Source organism: Balaenoptera acutorostrata, chromosome 10, assembly GCF_949987535.1.
Source record: "Balaenoptera acutorostrata chromosome 10, mBalAcu1.1, whole genome shotgun sequence".
Taxonomy (NCBI): Eukaryota; Metazoa; Chordata; class Mammalia; order Artiodactyla; family Balaenopteridae; genus Balaenoptera; species Balaenoptera acutorostrata.
The window spans coordinates 26,262,985-26,279,480 of record NC_080073.1 but is presented as its reverse complement, the minus strand read 5'-3'; the positions used below and the strand labels follow the sequence as shown (position 1 = coordinate 26,279,480).

At 42.0% G+C, this 16,496-nt stretch overlaps 1 protein-coding gene across 4 annotated transcripts in view; it reads right to left on the bottom strand.

Annotated features, from left to right (window-relative positions):
• Nucleotides 1-2,363: 2,363 nt before the first annotated feature.
• The window catches only part of PRICKLE2 (prickle planar cell polarity protein 2), a 339,195-nt gene continuing 325,062 nt past the window's right edge, over nucleotides 2,364-16,496 (bottom strand). For all 4 annotated transcript variants that reach the window (XM_007192394.3, XM_007192396.3, XM_007192395.3 and 1 more), the window contains one exon: nucleotides 2,364-8,348. In XM_007192394.3, the coding sequence (XP_007192456.1) occupies nucleotides 7,474-8,348 (875 nt within the window). In that variant the 3' untranslated portion in view covers nucleotides 2,364-7,473. The remainder of the gene's footprint in view (nucleotides 8,349-16,496) is intronic.

The following is a 16,496-nucleotide window of genomic DNA, read 5'->3' as shown; positions in this document are numbered from 1 at the left end:
GTTATCCATTCTATATATAATAGCTTTCACCTGCTAATCCCAAACTCCCATTCCACCCCTCCCCCCACCCCCCCACTGGCAACCACAAGTCTGTTCTCTGTGTCTGTCTGTTTCGTAGATAAATTCATTTGTGCCATATTTTAGATTCCACATGTAAGTGATATCATATGGTATTTGTCTTCCTCTTTCTGACTTACTTCACTTACAATGATAATCTCTAGGTCCATCCATGTTGCTGCAAATGGCATTATTTCACTCTCTTTTAATGGCTGAGTAATATTCCATTGTACATATGTACCACATCTTCTTTATCCATTCATCTGCTGATGGACATTTAGGTTGCTTTCATGTCCTGGCTATTGTAAATAGTGCTGCAGTGAACACTGGGGTGCATGTATCTTTTCAAATTATAATTTTCTCCAGATATATGCCCAGGAGTGGGATTGCAGGATCATATGGCAACTCTATTTTTAGTTTTTTTGAGAAACCTCCATACTGTTCTCCATAGTGGCTGCACCAATTTACATGGACTTTCTTAATTTACATTCTTAAGAGAGATAATCTAATTGGTCCACTTTATCATGTCTTGTCAGGTCACTTACAGATTACTGGTTTGCTGCTGTTCTTGACCCCAATCATTTTGCAGAGGAGGAGGAAGAGGGGGGTCATGGAGCAAAACCATGGCTACCTGACGGCCATGCTCCCCAGGAGGGTCTGTGAGCAGAACCAGCACGGTCATTGCCATTTCTAAAAGCTTCATCCAAAGGCTCTCAGAGGGCTTAGAATGAAATAACTCTCACCTGCAACTTCCAAGTCCTCAGGCTTAAGGGCGGGTGAGGCTGTTCCAGACTTCTCGCCTAGCAGAAAGTCAAATTGGTAAACTCCTTTAGGGTAGGGGGTTTTATTTGTTTTGTATACTGCTGTATTCCAAGCACCTAGAACAGTGCCTGGCACAGAGCAGGCTCTCAATAACCGTTTGTTGAATGAATGAATAAACGATATTGCAGTATCCAGCAGGTCCCAAATGCTGTGGATCACACACGGGGAAATCTAATTTACATGCTGCTTTGGTCTTGGCTCCCAGACAACGCTAATACCATCCTAACCAGAACACAGCCATGCGTATAACGTGCCACACAACCCACTTATTATCTGCTTAAAAGCAAATACAAATATTTTCGGTCCTCTGCTGGTTTCAATTCTTGCTAATAAGTGAAAATTAACTGTATGGCCCGGGGTAGGAGTTAGCTTCGAGAACCCTCAAGGAACGGAGATGCCAAGAAGGCAAAAGCATTTTAACTGGTGGTTCTCAACCAGCAGTGATTTTGTCCTCAGGGGACACTCAGCTAAGGAGGCATTTTAAGAAATTCTGGTAAAATAAAGGTAACACAAAATTTGCATTTTTAAGTGTACAGTTCAGTAGTTAAGTACATCTACATTGTTGTGCAACAGATCTCCAGAATTCTCATCTTGAAACACAAACTCTATATTAAACAACATCCCACTCGCTCTCTCCCCAGCCCCAGGCACCACGCTTCCACTTTGTGTCTGTGAATTTGACTACTCTAGGTAGCTCATATAAGTAGAATTATACAACATTTGTCTTTTTGTGACTGACTTATTTCACTCAGCAATGTCCTCAAGTGTCATTCACGTTGCAGCGTGTGTCATAATTTCCTTCCTTTTAAAGGATGAATAATAGCTCATTGTATGTCTGGATGACATTTTGCTTATCCACTCATCCATCAACGGATATTTCGCTTGCTTCTGCCTTTTAGCTACTGTGAATAATGCTATCAATACGGCTGTACAAATATCTCTTTGAGGCCCGGCTTTCAATTCTTTTGGGTATATACCCAGAAGTAGAATTGCTGGATCATATGGTAGTTCTATTTTTAATTTTTTGAGGAACTGCCGCACTGTTTTCCACAGAGGATGCACCATTTTACATTCCCACCAATAGCGCACAAGTTTTCCAATTTCTCCACATCCACGCTCACTTGTTATTTTCCTTTTTTTTTTTTTTTTTTAATAGTAGCTATCCTAATGTGACAACATTTTTGGTTGTCACATCTCAGGGGGAGGGGTGCTACTGGCAATGGGTAGAGGTCAGCAGTACCGTTAAACATCCTACAATGCCCAGGACGGTCCTCTGCCACAAAGAATGGACTGGAACAAAATGTGGATAGTGCCCAGGTTGAGAAATCCTGAGTTAAACAATCAGGGGTTCATCTTTCGTAGCAAATCTCACCCCCCTGACATGTGCAGCCTCTCTCTTCTTTTGCTGAGATCCTCAAAGTCAACGATTTCCAAAAACCTGGAAAGCAAGGGAAGACTGAGAAGAATGGCAACATTTCTTTTATTCAAATTTTATTGGAAGTTTACAAATGTATTACAGACATCAGTAAAACATCATATCCATTTTACAGGGCACGGATCTCAAGCAAAGTGTTCACGACAGTCTCTGGCAGAGCCCACACCAAAGGTCTACTGCAGACCTTCTTAACAAATAGCTTGACACCTGACACACAACACAGACTCTGGCGTGCCTTACCTTCTCAGGCCCTTTGAGGTTTTGTTTACGTACTCGGAATTAAAGCAGGAGATGGACAAAGTGATCCTGTACAGGAAAGAATGTGTTTAGGAGCGGGAAAACTGCCAAAGTCTTAATTTACTATGGAATAAAGGAGGACCCATAGGTCTTAGAATGTGAAGTCAGGGTCCATGATAGAACCAAAACGCTTTATGGAAAAACATGGGACATTAACTAGAGAGGTTTGAGTAACTCTCTCTGAAAAATTTAGAAAAGCTTGGTCAGCGACCTACAGTGCATCAATGGCCAAATACTCAGTAGGGTGAGGGATGTCTCAGAAAACTCTCAGGCTAGAACAAGGCTTTTTTTTTTTTTCTTCTACAGAGTCATCGTATCTAAATCACAGAAATGTTTTCTAACACTACGTGACTTCCCCCTCGCCTCTTTATTCCTGTTGGGGAAAGCTAGTTTTGTCAGCAGGAAGTAGGCTTATAAAACAGTATAGCTCCCAACAGTACATTATATTTTATGGGAGGCTTGGGTTGAAGGGGCTCCTACTATGAGAAAATGGAAAAAGATTGAAATCCTTTTTTGATCCTAACCTTGATGACTGCTTCCGAGGGGTCAGACGAACAGGCTCTGGTGTCTGCTGAGGCCCCAGAGGGACCGGCCACTGGAGGCTAGGCAAAACTCTCTTCATTTCCACTTCTCTTGCGCTTTAAGAAACGCACCTCAAAAGGCGGCCATCTGGAACTGCCTTCCAAATATGCAGAGGAGGCTTGGCTGTGTCCTGTACCTGGAATGCTGTCGCAGAGCCCTTTTCAAAGCCCTGAAGGTGCTAAACAGTGCTAATAGCAGCCCTTCTGGCATGAAATCCTCAGATGACTGATGCCATCGTTCACGTTCCTTTGTCATAGATTCTCCTTCTTATGCATTAGCATCTGGTTTCTGTTAGAGAGAAATACGCAAAGAGCACTTCTCCTTGGAATTTAAATTTTTGTGTTCGTTCTTGTTAGAAGGTGGGATTAGACAAAGAATGGGATGAACTCTTATCTGACCTCTGATAGGACCAAGAACAGGAGAATGGAAAAGGAGGCCAAAGAGAGTTGTCTTCATTTAGCCTAAAGAAGTCAGCCTCCTTTACCATCTGCAATACGGGGGCATAGAAACTGGAGTCTCACAATTATTTATGGATGATGCTTCCTAAATGGCTGGTGTACTGTTTTGGGCCAATGGCAAAAGAGCCCAAGGTAGAAAGACAAATAAGAATCAGTTCACAAATAAGATTTGTTATCAGACAAATAAAATCAGTTCTGATCAACTAGTCCTGGATGGTTGGAGTGTTGCAAAGATTTCTGAGGTTGCACCCATGCTCTCTGGGAAAGTATACAGTGGTACCTTGGTTATATCTGCCCAGGTTGCAGGGATGGCAGAGCACATGCTACATGTGTGGTATTACTGGCCCCAGCTGAACTCAGCAATGGCTGGTGGTACCCAAGAAGCAGAGAGCTGCCGCAGGAGAGAGAAATATAATCTTGGTGTATTGAAGAAACATCCTACAGAGTGAGAAAAGAGGATGAGAAAGAGCTGTCCTCAGGTCGCATATGAGAAACGCAAAATTGCTTGTTCACGGGGCTGGCTGAGGGTGGAAAGGAAGGACTAGAGAACAGAAGGTGAATATGAAAAGAGGGGGTCAAACAACCAACACTAAAAAATTTCCCCCCTTGAGCACTTGCAAAATGGGAAGTACGGTTCTGGTTTCCCTGACCTCATTTACCATCACACTTGGTAGAAATTCCAGAAGTCTATGACAGATGGAAGAGTACCTGAATGCCACCAGCCTGCTAAGAAACTTGCTCATAATATCAAGGGTGATATGCATTGGCAGGGCCATTCAGGAAACTGTCACTGACTTCTGCTTGGGAAAGGGCCAGTTCTGTTGCCACTGAATTGAGGAGCAACAGGAAATGAACACTGAAGTGGGGTTTTATCCAAAAGATAAGAAGATCAATATGAGGAGAGGTAGGACAACAAAACAAAACAAAACCCAAGGCATTAGAAAAGAAAATAAACTGTTTTACTTTTCTAAAAACAGCCTATTAAAGATGAAATGATGATCTAAGAAGAGGTGAGTGCGAGTCTTACCCACAGGTGAAACTTGACCAAGAAGAGCTCCTGGTGATGATCAGGTAAGGACCCTCAGATCTTGCCTCGGAAACGAATGCACTGAATTCTGGGGAATGGGATTCTGGGATGTTACGTGTAAGTTATCACTAACAGGTGGAACTCCCAATACAATGATATCCTGCTCTCTCTAAGGCATATACTTGGAGGTTCCATCCTTATTGTGAGGATTTACCTGTCCTCCATCGGCATTCTCCATAAAGTGCCTGGCTGCATGTGGGGTGGGGAGGAGACATTGGCAGTGATGGGACTAGATGGAGGTGATCTTGCTTCTAGACCGTGTGACCCTGAGGCTTGCATCTCAACACACCTCCAGCTCTGACCGGTTCAGCTAATGGATGCTCCCTGGGCGGCTAGATCTGAAATTGCTTATTCCTCTCCCCCTTTGGGTACTAATTAGGTGTCAGTTTCTAGGCCAGCTTCTTCTTTCTGCTGACGGTGGTTAAAGCCTCATCTGGGAAATGTAAGAGGTACTCTAAAAAGGAAAGAGTTAGAAAGCAACGTTCACTAGGAGAATTTCTTTCCTTGGATTCCAGGCCACAGAGGACAGACATTATTTTCAGTTATTTACTAAGTTAAATGATCTACTTTTTTCTCTCTCTTCTTTTTCCAAAATGCCTTTCTACTCTCGTCAATCCAGCAACTTAGAACTCCAAATTGGACTCGCCCAACTTCTACCAGAAACCTGCCACGTTGGTAGCGTGGTGGTGTACACTATTTCTTAATCAGTTTGCCAAGCAGTTTACAAACTCACTATACAAACGTAATAGAGTTAATTCTCCAGAGGCTTGGATAATTAATGAAGCATTTAGATATGAAGAAAGCATGCGGAAAACAGCCACAACCAACATTTGCATTGCTTTTTTAAAACATCAGTGACAATGACAAATGTCTTATTAATACCTGAAAAGCAAATTATTTTAATACATCCTGAATGGAGTGCCACTTCCACGTCCTTTACAGCCTTCCTTCCCCCAGACCCATCTGGGATGGTGTCTAAAAAGCCACTTTTCACATTCTCTCCATAAAAAAATACTAGAAAATATTAACTACTATACTGAAGAGAGACCACACTCGCCTCACCATGGCAGATGGCCACTGAGATACACTGTGTACTACATCGACAGTACACCTCACTAAAGGCGGGTCTTCCTATGGGTTATTTCAACTGCCACAATCCACGAAGGGGACGAGGAGAATGGAAGTAAAAGCAAGCGCTTCACTTTTAACTGAAGCAAGATAGGAGGTTTTATTTTACTATAAACAACACAACCGTTAAATGTCTTCTTTAAGCAAACTCACTTTTGAGCCCATCTTCTATCTGACTGACGGTCCCCAAAGTTCAAAATGGAAACCCCCCTTTCAGCAACATTTATTTCTCGAAACCATAACACAGAAATCTCCTGAGCAGCTCAATCTTTCTGGGTAACCCAGATACTCTGGTTACGGAGCACATTAAACTGGATTTTTTTCCCACAAGCACTGGGGGCTATTCAAGGTGGTTGTCAACTCTCCTCTACTTCATTTCCAGAAGTTCTTCTTTGCTCTGACCTTCCTTCATATTCCCCTTCAGTCTCTACCCTTGACCTGTTCCTTCTCCACGTATGACCTACGACCTAGAACACACCATCACTCCCAGAGTCCCTCGGAACCTTTCTGGCCCAAAATTCCCAAAGCTGAAGTTCATTTGCGCTGAGGACAACCGGTTGTCAGGCTAAGGCAGCTGTCTGCCTTGGTAAAGGAAAGCGGATAATACGATCCAGGAAACGAGCACCAGGAAATAATGCCACATTCAAAACAATGTCATGCTGACATCACACAAACCGCACCACTCACAGTCACTTTATTTTCCCCAAGGGATAGATCAATGGTAAGCAACTTCAATGTTCCCAGCCGGGATGGCGTTTCTCACGGAACCTGACTGACACTGGTTGGTTTTTCTAATTGGCAAAAGTTAACGCTGGCAATTATAAATAAAAAAAAGTTACTATCACTTTGTAGAGAAGAGATTCTACTGAGGGTGGGAGCAGACTTAAGGATGGCTCCGTAAGATAGATGGAGCATCAAATGCTTTGGGGGTAACAGGTAATTTTTTTGTTCAGCCACAAAAAGCCAAATTGAATAAACTCCTTTGAAAAAGGTCTCACTGACATGTAACAAATTTGTATAGAAAAAAGAAAAAAAAAAAAAAAAAGCGGTCCTGGACCACCTTGGAGTACTACTCAAAGACGACGCTGGACGTGCATGCAAGGCTCCACTGAGTCCTACGATATAGAAATTCCTTTGATATTACAAAATACAAAAATATTTTATCAGAACTCTCATTTACATCGCATTTACAATGGACATGTAAATAACTTAGTCTTGGGTCCTGGCTAATAAACAAATTACGTACTGGAAAAAGGGTCCTAAAAGGAAGAGAACCAGAGAGGCTATATATATATAAGCGAGCGGGAAACAATTTTGCCATCTTGCCAGTGGCAGCTCAACACAGACGGACGGGAAGGAGGTGACCAACCCTGGCCTCCGTAGAGTCTATAGCGTTTCCAAAGTGAAATGTGCAAATAATATTCAACATGCCAAGAACTGTGACTACCTATCGAGTCAGTCGGTGACCTTGCCGCCATCAACAGAGAGCTCTTCTCATCTCTCCCTGGAACCACCAAAGCAAAGAGCTTTAAAATTTTAAACAGTGCAAGTTTCTGAATTGACATTCTTACCTCCCCATCTTCCCCTATCCCCTGACCCCCATCGGATTAGGAAATGATACAGTTTTTGCTCTTCTGTCTTTTCCTGCTGTGCAACTGTCCCCTGCCACCTAGCGTGGAAGACTTGGGGAGGCCGTACGAGCTGTATTTGTGCAGTAACTCATCACTTGTGACGTATCGCAGGTGGGCGGGCTGGGGGATGGGTTCTCCTAGGAAATAGCCCTCGTTGTCAGACTCCGAGGAGGAGGAGCAGGTGGAACACCAATCGTACTCAGTGAAGTAGGGTCCCCATCGCTCCCCAAAGGCGTTCTGCAGAGCCAGGTCCGACACAGTCCGGGGGCACCGGCCGTACAGGTCCCTCCGGGACCCCTGGCCCAGGCTCTCCTGGAAGCTCCGCTGGCGCATGAACTGATCATAATCCTCCCTGGCTCTCAGGGGGGGCCTTTCTTTTAACTGAGAGATGGCCTCGCGCTCGCTGGCCAGGTGGAGGGCGTTGTCTGAGCGAGAGCGTCGGGATCGCCGGGACCGGTGAGGTCGGAAGCGGCGGTTGTCTTCGCGGGAAGTGGCTCTCCGCCGCGTGCGCTCGCTCATGGGCTGCATCCTCACGCCCTCCGGCCCTGGCAGCTTGCTGCCCGCCATCCCCCCATCGAAATCAAAGCTCTGATGCATCCTTCCATGGGCCTGCAGGTCTCTGTACCTGATGGGGTTGCTGAGAGGGTGGAGGTTTCCCTCCATCTCCTGGTACTGCTGGGCGGAGAGCAGGCTGCGAACGGACTCGGCGCTGCGGAATTGCATGGACGAGTTCAGCGTGCCCATGTTGCTCAGCTTCTCGGACACGTTCATCCCAGAGTCTTTGCTGAGATCGGGCATGGAAAACCGGGAGAGGTGCTCCTGGCGCTTGGCACCACCATCCGCGGAGAGGCCTGGTGGAGAGAGAGGAAAGGTTCACAGAGGTTAATGCAAACGTGCAGCCATGGGAGTCTCGTCGCTGTGGTTCACCTGAACCGTTATCTATCCAGGGTCGCTGCATACAGTTGCACAGTTGTACACTGCACAAAGGCTCGCTCAGAAAGTATGCAGGAGGGCTCTCCCCATTCCACAGTGGGCCAGTGTCCGCTTAGAGGGGACACCTGGTTAAAATGCATCCACGAGATGTTTTTTTAATAGTGATGAATTCCTCCAAAGGTTCAACAAAATTACTTAAGAGCCCATCATGTATCTTATAAGTGATGTTTCTTCTGTTCAGAATTTCACTTTAAAAAGTGCTCAATCACCTCTCTGGTTCTAATGATGAACTATAAGCTCCACAGGAGAGATATTTTGGACCAAGAACCTTCAAGTTATAGAGGCCAGGCCACGCCCAAGCAGTTCCTAGCAACACTGAGCCTAGAGTCTAGTCCCATGATACTGAACCAGTTCACTTCCATGTTTACCTCCAGCAATTTCCTGCTCTGCCTGCTGTCCCTCGGCCTCTATCCCAGAGGTCTTGAAAACTAAGTGGCTCCCTGGGTGTAGACAGAAGGATATTTACTCTCTCAGGGTGTTTAGTAAATGACTGTTCCAGGGTTCCAAATGGGCCCCTAGCAGTCAGAAGATGTGAGTGGGACTCTGCGGGGCATTCCTCCTTCTCCTGGGGAGACACTTTTTAAAACAAAGCAGTGACCTGAATGCTCTCTAACAGCAGGAGCCCCTAGCAATGAGCCTGCATTCCCTACATGCTATCACTGCCATCACTGAGATGAAAACCATGTTGAAGGTATCAGGAGATTCTTGACTTCAGAAACTTCCATTTTGCCCATCTTAAAGCAGCACTCTCTAAAACAGCAGTTTAAGAATGGACCAGGTGGCAAAATCTCAGCATTTCCCACTCATTATCAATGGAAAAGATGAGCAACTTTGCCATTTCTGGTCACAGACAACATGTCTTTGGACTGCACTGGCCCATTAGAACACCTGCCACCGATTACCCCACCTAATGGGGCCAACGACTTTCGCTCCCCTCACAAAACTGTTATGAGCACTTTGAAACACTACTTAGCAATACCCACTAAAGCTAAATATACATATATATGTGTGTGTGTATATATATATGTGTGTGTGTGTATGTGTATATATATGTATGTGTGTGTGTATATATATACATACATGAATTATGAACAAAGTTGCTTTGAATACCTGTGTTCACTTTTTTGGTGGACTTAATGTACTCATTTCTGTTGGGTATATAACCAGAGTGGAGATCCTGTGTCCTTCTTTTTATTTATTTATGTATGTATGCATGTATGTTATTTTTTAAATTGTAATACAGTTGATTTACAATGATTCAGGTATGCAGCAAAGTGATTCAGTTTACATATATATATACAGATATAAATTCTTTCTATATATACACACTATATATAAATTCTTTCCACATATATATAAATATATATATATATTTTCTTTTTCAGATTCTTTTCCAATATAGGTTACTACAAGATATTGAATATAATTCCCTGTGCTATACAGTAGTCCTTGTTCTGTTCTGTGACTTTCCATTGCCACTCTTAGTTATATACCCAACAGAAATCAGTTTATGGATCCAAACTATGTACAAGGGTATTCAGAGAAGCTTTCTTTATAATAGTCCAGAACTAGAAACAATTCAAATGTCAATTAACAGGAGAAAGGATAAATAAATTGTGGTATTTTCTAGCATTCCCCATTAAAAGGAATCAGGCAAGACTTTTTGGAGAAATGGCTAATTCCAGGATACGAGGAGGGAAGGTAAAAGATGAGCCTGGAACACCCTGTTATGCCAAAAAGTAAGGAAGTGTTAAAAAACAAAGTGGGGCTTGCGAGAACACCAGAATCACAACTAGCTGCTGGACAATCATCGACAGAAAGACACTGGAACTCACCAAAAAAGATACCCCACATCCAAAGACAAAGGAGAAGCCACAATGAGATGGTAGGAGGGGCGCAATCACAGTAAAATCAAATCCCATAACTGCTGGTTGGGTGACTCACAGACTGAAGAACACTTATACCACAGAAGTCCACCCACTGGAGTGAAGGTTCTGAGCCCTACGTCAGGCTCCCCAACCTGGGGGTCTGGCAATGTGAGGAGGAATTCCTAGAGAATCAGACTTTGAAGGCTAGTGGGATTTGATTCCAGGACTTCAACAGGACTGGGGGAAACAGAGATTCCACCCTTGGAGGGCACACACAAAGTAGTGTGTGCATCAGGACCCAGGGGAAGGAGCAGTGACCCCAGGGGAGACTGAACCAGACCTACCTGCTAGTGTTGGAGGGTCTCCTGCAGAGGCAGGGGTGGCTGTGGCTCACCATGGGGACAAGGACACTGGCAGCAGAAGTTCTGGGAAGTATTCCTTGCCGTGAGCCCTCCCAGAGTCTGCCATCAGCCCCACCAAAGAGCCCAGGTAGGCTCCAGTGTTGGGTTGCCTCAGGCCAAACAACCAAGAGGGAGGGAACCCAGCCCCACCCATCAGCAGACAAGCGGATTAAAGTTTTACTGAGCTCTGCCCACCACAGCAACAGTCAGCTCTACCCACCACAAGTGCCTCCCATCAGGAAACTTGCACAAGCCTCTTAGATAGCCTCATCCACTAGAGGGCAGACAGCAGAAGCAAGAAGAACTACAATCCTGCAGCCTGTGGGAAAAAAACCACATTCACAGAAAGATAGACAAGATAAAAAGGCAGAGGGCTATGTACCAGATGAAGGAACAAAATAAAACCCCAGAAAAACAACTAAATGAAGCAGAGATAGGCAACCTTCCAGAAAAAGAATTCAGAATAATGATAGTGAAGATGATCCAGGACCTTGGAAAAAGAATGGAGGCAAAGATCAAGAAGATGCAAGAAATGTTTAACAAAGACTTAGAAGAATTAAAGAACAAACAAACAGAGATGAACAATACAATAACTGAAATGAAAACTACACTAGAAGGAATTAATAGCAGAATAACTGAGGCAGAAGAACGGATAAGTGACCTGGAAGACAGAATGGTGGAATTCACTGCTGTGGAACAGAATAAAGAAAAAAGAATGAAAAGAAATGAAGACAGCCTAAGAGACCTCTGGGACAACATTAAACACAACAACATTCGCATTATAGGGGTCCCAGAAGGAGAAGAGAGACAGAAAGGACCAGAGAAAGTATTTGAAGAGATTATAATCGAAAACTACCCTAACATGGGAAAGGAAATAGCCACCCAAGTCCAGGAAGTGCAGAGAGTTCCATGCAGGATAAACCCAAGGAGAAGCACACCGAGACACATAGTAATCAAACTGGCAAAAATTAAAGACAAAGAAAAATTATTGAAAGCAGCAAGGGAAAAATGACAACATACAAGGGAACTCCCATAAGGTTAACAGCTGATTTCTCAGCAGAAACTCTACAAGCCAGAAGGGAGTGGCATGATATACTTAAAGTGATGAAAGGGAAGAACCTACAACCAAGATTACTCTACCCAGCAAGGATCTCATTCAGATTCGATGGAGAAATCAAAAGCTTTACAGACAAGCAAAAGTTAAAGAGAATTCAGCACCACAAAACCAGATCTACAACAAATGCTAAAGGAACTTCTCTAAGTGGGAAACACAAGAGAAGAAAAGGACCTACAAAAACAAACCCAAAACAATTAAGAAAATGGTCATAGGAACATACATATTGATAATTACCTTAAACGTGAATGGATTAAATGCTCTAACCAAAAGACACAGGCCTGCTGAATGGATACAAAAACAAGACCCATATATATGCTGTCTACAAGAGACCCGCTTCAGACCTAGGGACACATACAGACTGAAAGTGAGGGGATAGAAAAAGATATTCCATGCAAATGAAAACCAAAAGAAAGCTGGAGTAGCAATACTCATATCAGACAAAATAGACTTTAAAATAAAGAATGTTACAAGAGACAAGGAAGGACACTACATAATGATCAAGGGATCAGTCCAAGAAGAAGATATAACAATTATAAATATATACGCACCCAACATAGGAGCACCTCAATACATAAGGCAACTGCTAACAGCTATAAAAGAGGAAATCGACAGTAACACAATAATAGTGGGGGACTTTAACACCTCACTTACACCAATGGACAGATCATCCAAAATGAAAATAAATAAGGAAACACAAGCTTTAAATGACACAATAGACCAGATAGATTTAATTGATATTTATGGGACATTCCATCCAAAAACAGCAGATTACACTTTCTTCTCAAGTGTGCACGGAACATTCTCCAAGATAGATTACATCTTGGGTCACAAATCAAGCCTCAGTAAATTTAAGAAAATTGAAATCATATCAAGCATCTTTTCTGACCACAACGCTATGAGATTAGAAATGAATTACAGGGAAAAAAACGTAAAAAACACAAACACATGGAGGATAAACAATACATTACTAAATAACCAAGAGATCACTGAAGAAATCAAAGAGGAAATCAAAAAATACCTAGAGACAAATGACAATGAAAACACGACGATCGGGCTTCCCTGGTGGCGCAGTGGTTGAGAATCTGCCTGCCAATGCAGGGGACACGGGTTCGAGCCCTGGTCCGGGAAGATCCCACATGCCACGGAGCAACTGGGCCCGTGAGCCACAATTGCTGAGCCTGCGCGTCTGGAGCCTGTGCTCCGCGGCAAGAGAGGCCGCGATGGTGAGAGGCCCGCGCACCGCGATGAAGAGTGGTCCCCACTTGCCGCAACTAGAGAAAGCCCTTGCACAGAAACGAAGACTCAACACAGTCATAAATAAATAATAAATAAATAAATAAATAAATAAATAAATAAAAGAATGTGAATTTCTTTAAAAAAAAAAAACACGACGATCCAAAACCTATGGGATGCAGCAAAAGCACTTCTAAGAGGGAAGTTTATAGCTATACAAGCCTACCTCAAGAAACAAGAAAAATCTCAAATAAACAATTTAACCTTACAACTAAAGGAATTAGAGAAAGAAAAACAAACAAAACCCAAAGTTAGCAGAAGGACAGAAATCATAAAGATCAGAGCAGAAATAAATGAAATAGAAACAAAGAAAACAATAGCAAAGATCAATAAAACTAAAAGCTGGTTCTTTGAGAAGATAAACAAAATTGATAAACCATTAGCCAGACTCATCAAGAAAAAGAGGGAGAGGACTCAAATCAATAAAATTAGAAATGAAAAAGGAGAAGTTACAACAGACACCGAAGAAGTACAAAGCATCCTAAGAGACTGCTACAAGCAACTGTATGCCAATAAAATGGACAAGCTGGAAGAAATGGATAAATTCTTAGAAAGGTATAACCTTCCAAGACTGAACCAGGAAGAAACAGAAAATATGAACAGACCAATCACAAGTAATGAAATTGAAACTGTGATTAAAAATCTTCCAACAAACAAAAGTCCAGGACCAGATGGCTTCACAGGCGAATTCTATCAAACATTTAGAGAAGGGCTAACATCCATCCTTCTCAAACTCTTCCAAAAATTGCAGAGGAAGGAACACTCCCAAACTCATTCTATGAGGCCACCATCACCCTGATACCAAAACCAGACAAAGATACTACAAAAAAAGAAAATTACAGACCAACATCACTGATGAATATAGATGCAAAAATCCTCAACAAAATACTAGCAAACAGAATCCAACAACACATTAAAAGGATCATACACCATGATCAAGTGGGATTTATCCCAGGGATGCAAGGATTCTTCAATATACACAAATCAATTAATGTGATACACCATATTAACAAATTGAAGAATAAAAACCATATGATCATCTCAATAGATGCAGAAAAAGGTTTTGACAAAATTCAACATCCATTTATGATAAAAACTCTCCAGAAAGTGGGCATAGAGGGAACCTACCTCAACATAATAAAGGCCATATACGACAAACCCACAGCAAACATCATTCTCAATGGTGAAAAACTGAAAGCATTTCCTCTAAGATCAGGAACAAGAGAAGGATGTCCACTCTCACCACTATTATTCAACATAGTTTTGGAAGTCCTAGCCACAGCAATCAGAGAAGAAAAAGAAATAAAAGGAATACAAATTGGAAAAGAAGAAATAAAACTGTCACTGTTTGCAGATAACATGATACTATACATAGAGAACCCTAAAGATGTCACCAGAAAACTACTAGAGCTGATCAATGAATTTGGTAAAGTTGCAGGATACAAAATTAATGCACAGAAATCTCTTGCATTCCTATACACTAATGATAAAAAATCTGAAAGAGAAATTAAGGAAACACTTCCATTTACCACTGCAACAAAAAGAATAAATACCTAGGAATAAAACTTATCAAGGAGACAAAAGATCTGTATGCAGAAAACTATAAGACACTGATGAAAGATGATACCAACAGATGGAGAGAGACACCATGTTCTTGGATTAGAAGAATCAATATTGTGAAAATGACTATACTACCCAAAGCAATCTACAGATTCAATGCAATCCCTATCAAATTACCAATGGCATTTTTTACGGAACTAGAACAAAAAGTCTTAAAATTTGTATGGAGACACAAAAGACCCCGAAGAGCCAAAGAAGTCTTGAGGGGAAAAAACGGAGCTGGAGGAATCAGACTCCCTGACTTCAGACTATACTACAAAGCTACAGTAATCAAGACAATATGGTACTGGCACAAAAACAGAAACATAGAGCAATGGAACAAGATAGAAAGCCCAGAGATAAACCCATGCACCTATGGTCAACTAATCTATGACAAAGGAGGCGAGGATATACAATGGAGAAAAGACAGCCTCTTCAATAAGTGGTGCTGGGAAAACTGGACAGCTACATGTAAAAGAATGAAATTAGAATACTCCCTAACACCATACACAAAAATAAACTCAAAATGGATTAGAGACCTAAATATAAGACTGGACACTATAAAACTCTTAGAGGAAAACATAGGAAGAACACTCTTTGACATAAATCACAGCAAGATCTTTTTTGATCCACCTCCTACAGTAATGGAAATAAAAACAAAAATAAACAAATGGGACCTAATGAAACTTCAAAGCTTTTGCACCACAAAGGAAACCATAAACAAGACGAAAAGACAACCCTCAGAATGGGAAAAAATATTTGCAAATGAATCAACGGACAAAGGATTAATCTCCAAAATATATAAACAGCTCACTCAGCTTAATATTAAAGAAACAAACAACCCAATCCAAAAATGGGCAGGAGACCTAAATAGACATTTCTCCAAAGAAGACATACAGATGGCCAAGAAGTACATGAAAAGCTGTTCAACATTACTAATTATTAGAGAAATGCAAATCAAACTACAATGAGGTATCACCTCACACCAGTTAGAATAGGCATCATCAGAAAATCTACAAATAACAAATGCTGGAGAAGGTGTGGAGAAAAGGGAACCCTCTTGCACTGTTGGTGGGAATGTAAATTGATACAGCCACTATGGAGAACATTATGGAGGTTCCTGAAAAAACTAAAAATAGAATTACCATATGATCCAGCAATTCCACTACTGGGCATATACCCAGAGAAAAACCATAATTCAAAAAGACACATGCACTGCCCCCAATGTTCATTGCTGCACTCTTTACAATAGCCAGGTCATGGAAGCAACCTAAATGCCCATCGACAGACGAATGGATAAAGAAGATGTGGTACACATATACAATGGAATATTACTCAGCCATAAAAAGGAACGATATTGGGTCATTTGTTGAGACGTGGATGGATCTAGAGACTGTCATACAGAGTGAAGTAAGTCAGAAAGAGAAAAACAAATATCGTATATTATCGCATATATGTGGAATCTAGAAAAATGGTACAGATGAACCGGTGTGCAGGGCAGAAATAGAGACACAGATGTAGAGAACAAACATATGGACATCAAGGGGGGAAAGCGGCGGGGGGTGGGGGGTGGTGGTGGGATGAAATGGGCGATTGGGATTGACATGTATACACTGATGTGTATAAAACTGATGACTAATAAGAATCTGCTGTATAAAAAAATTAAATAAAATACAAAAAAAAAGATGTTAAAAAAATAATAAATAAATAAATAAATGCCCCTGGTAA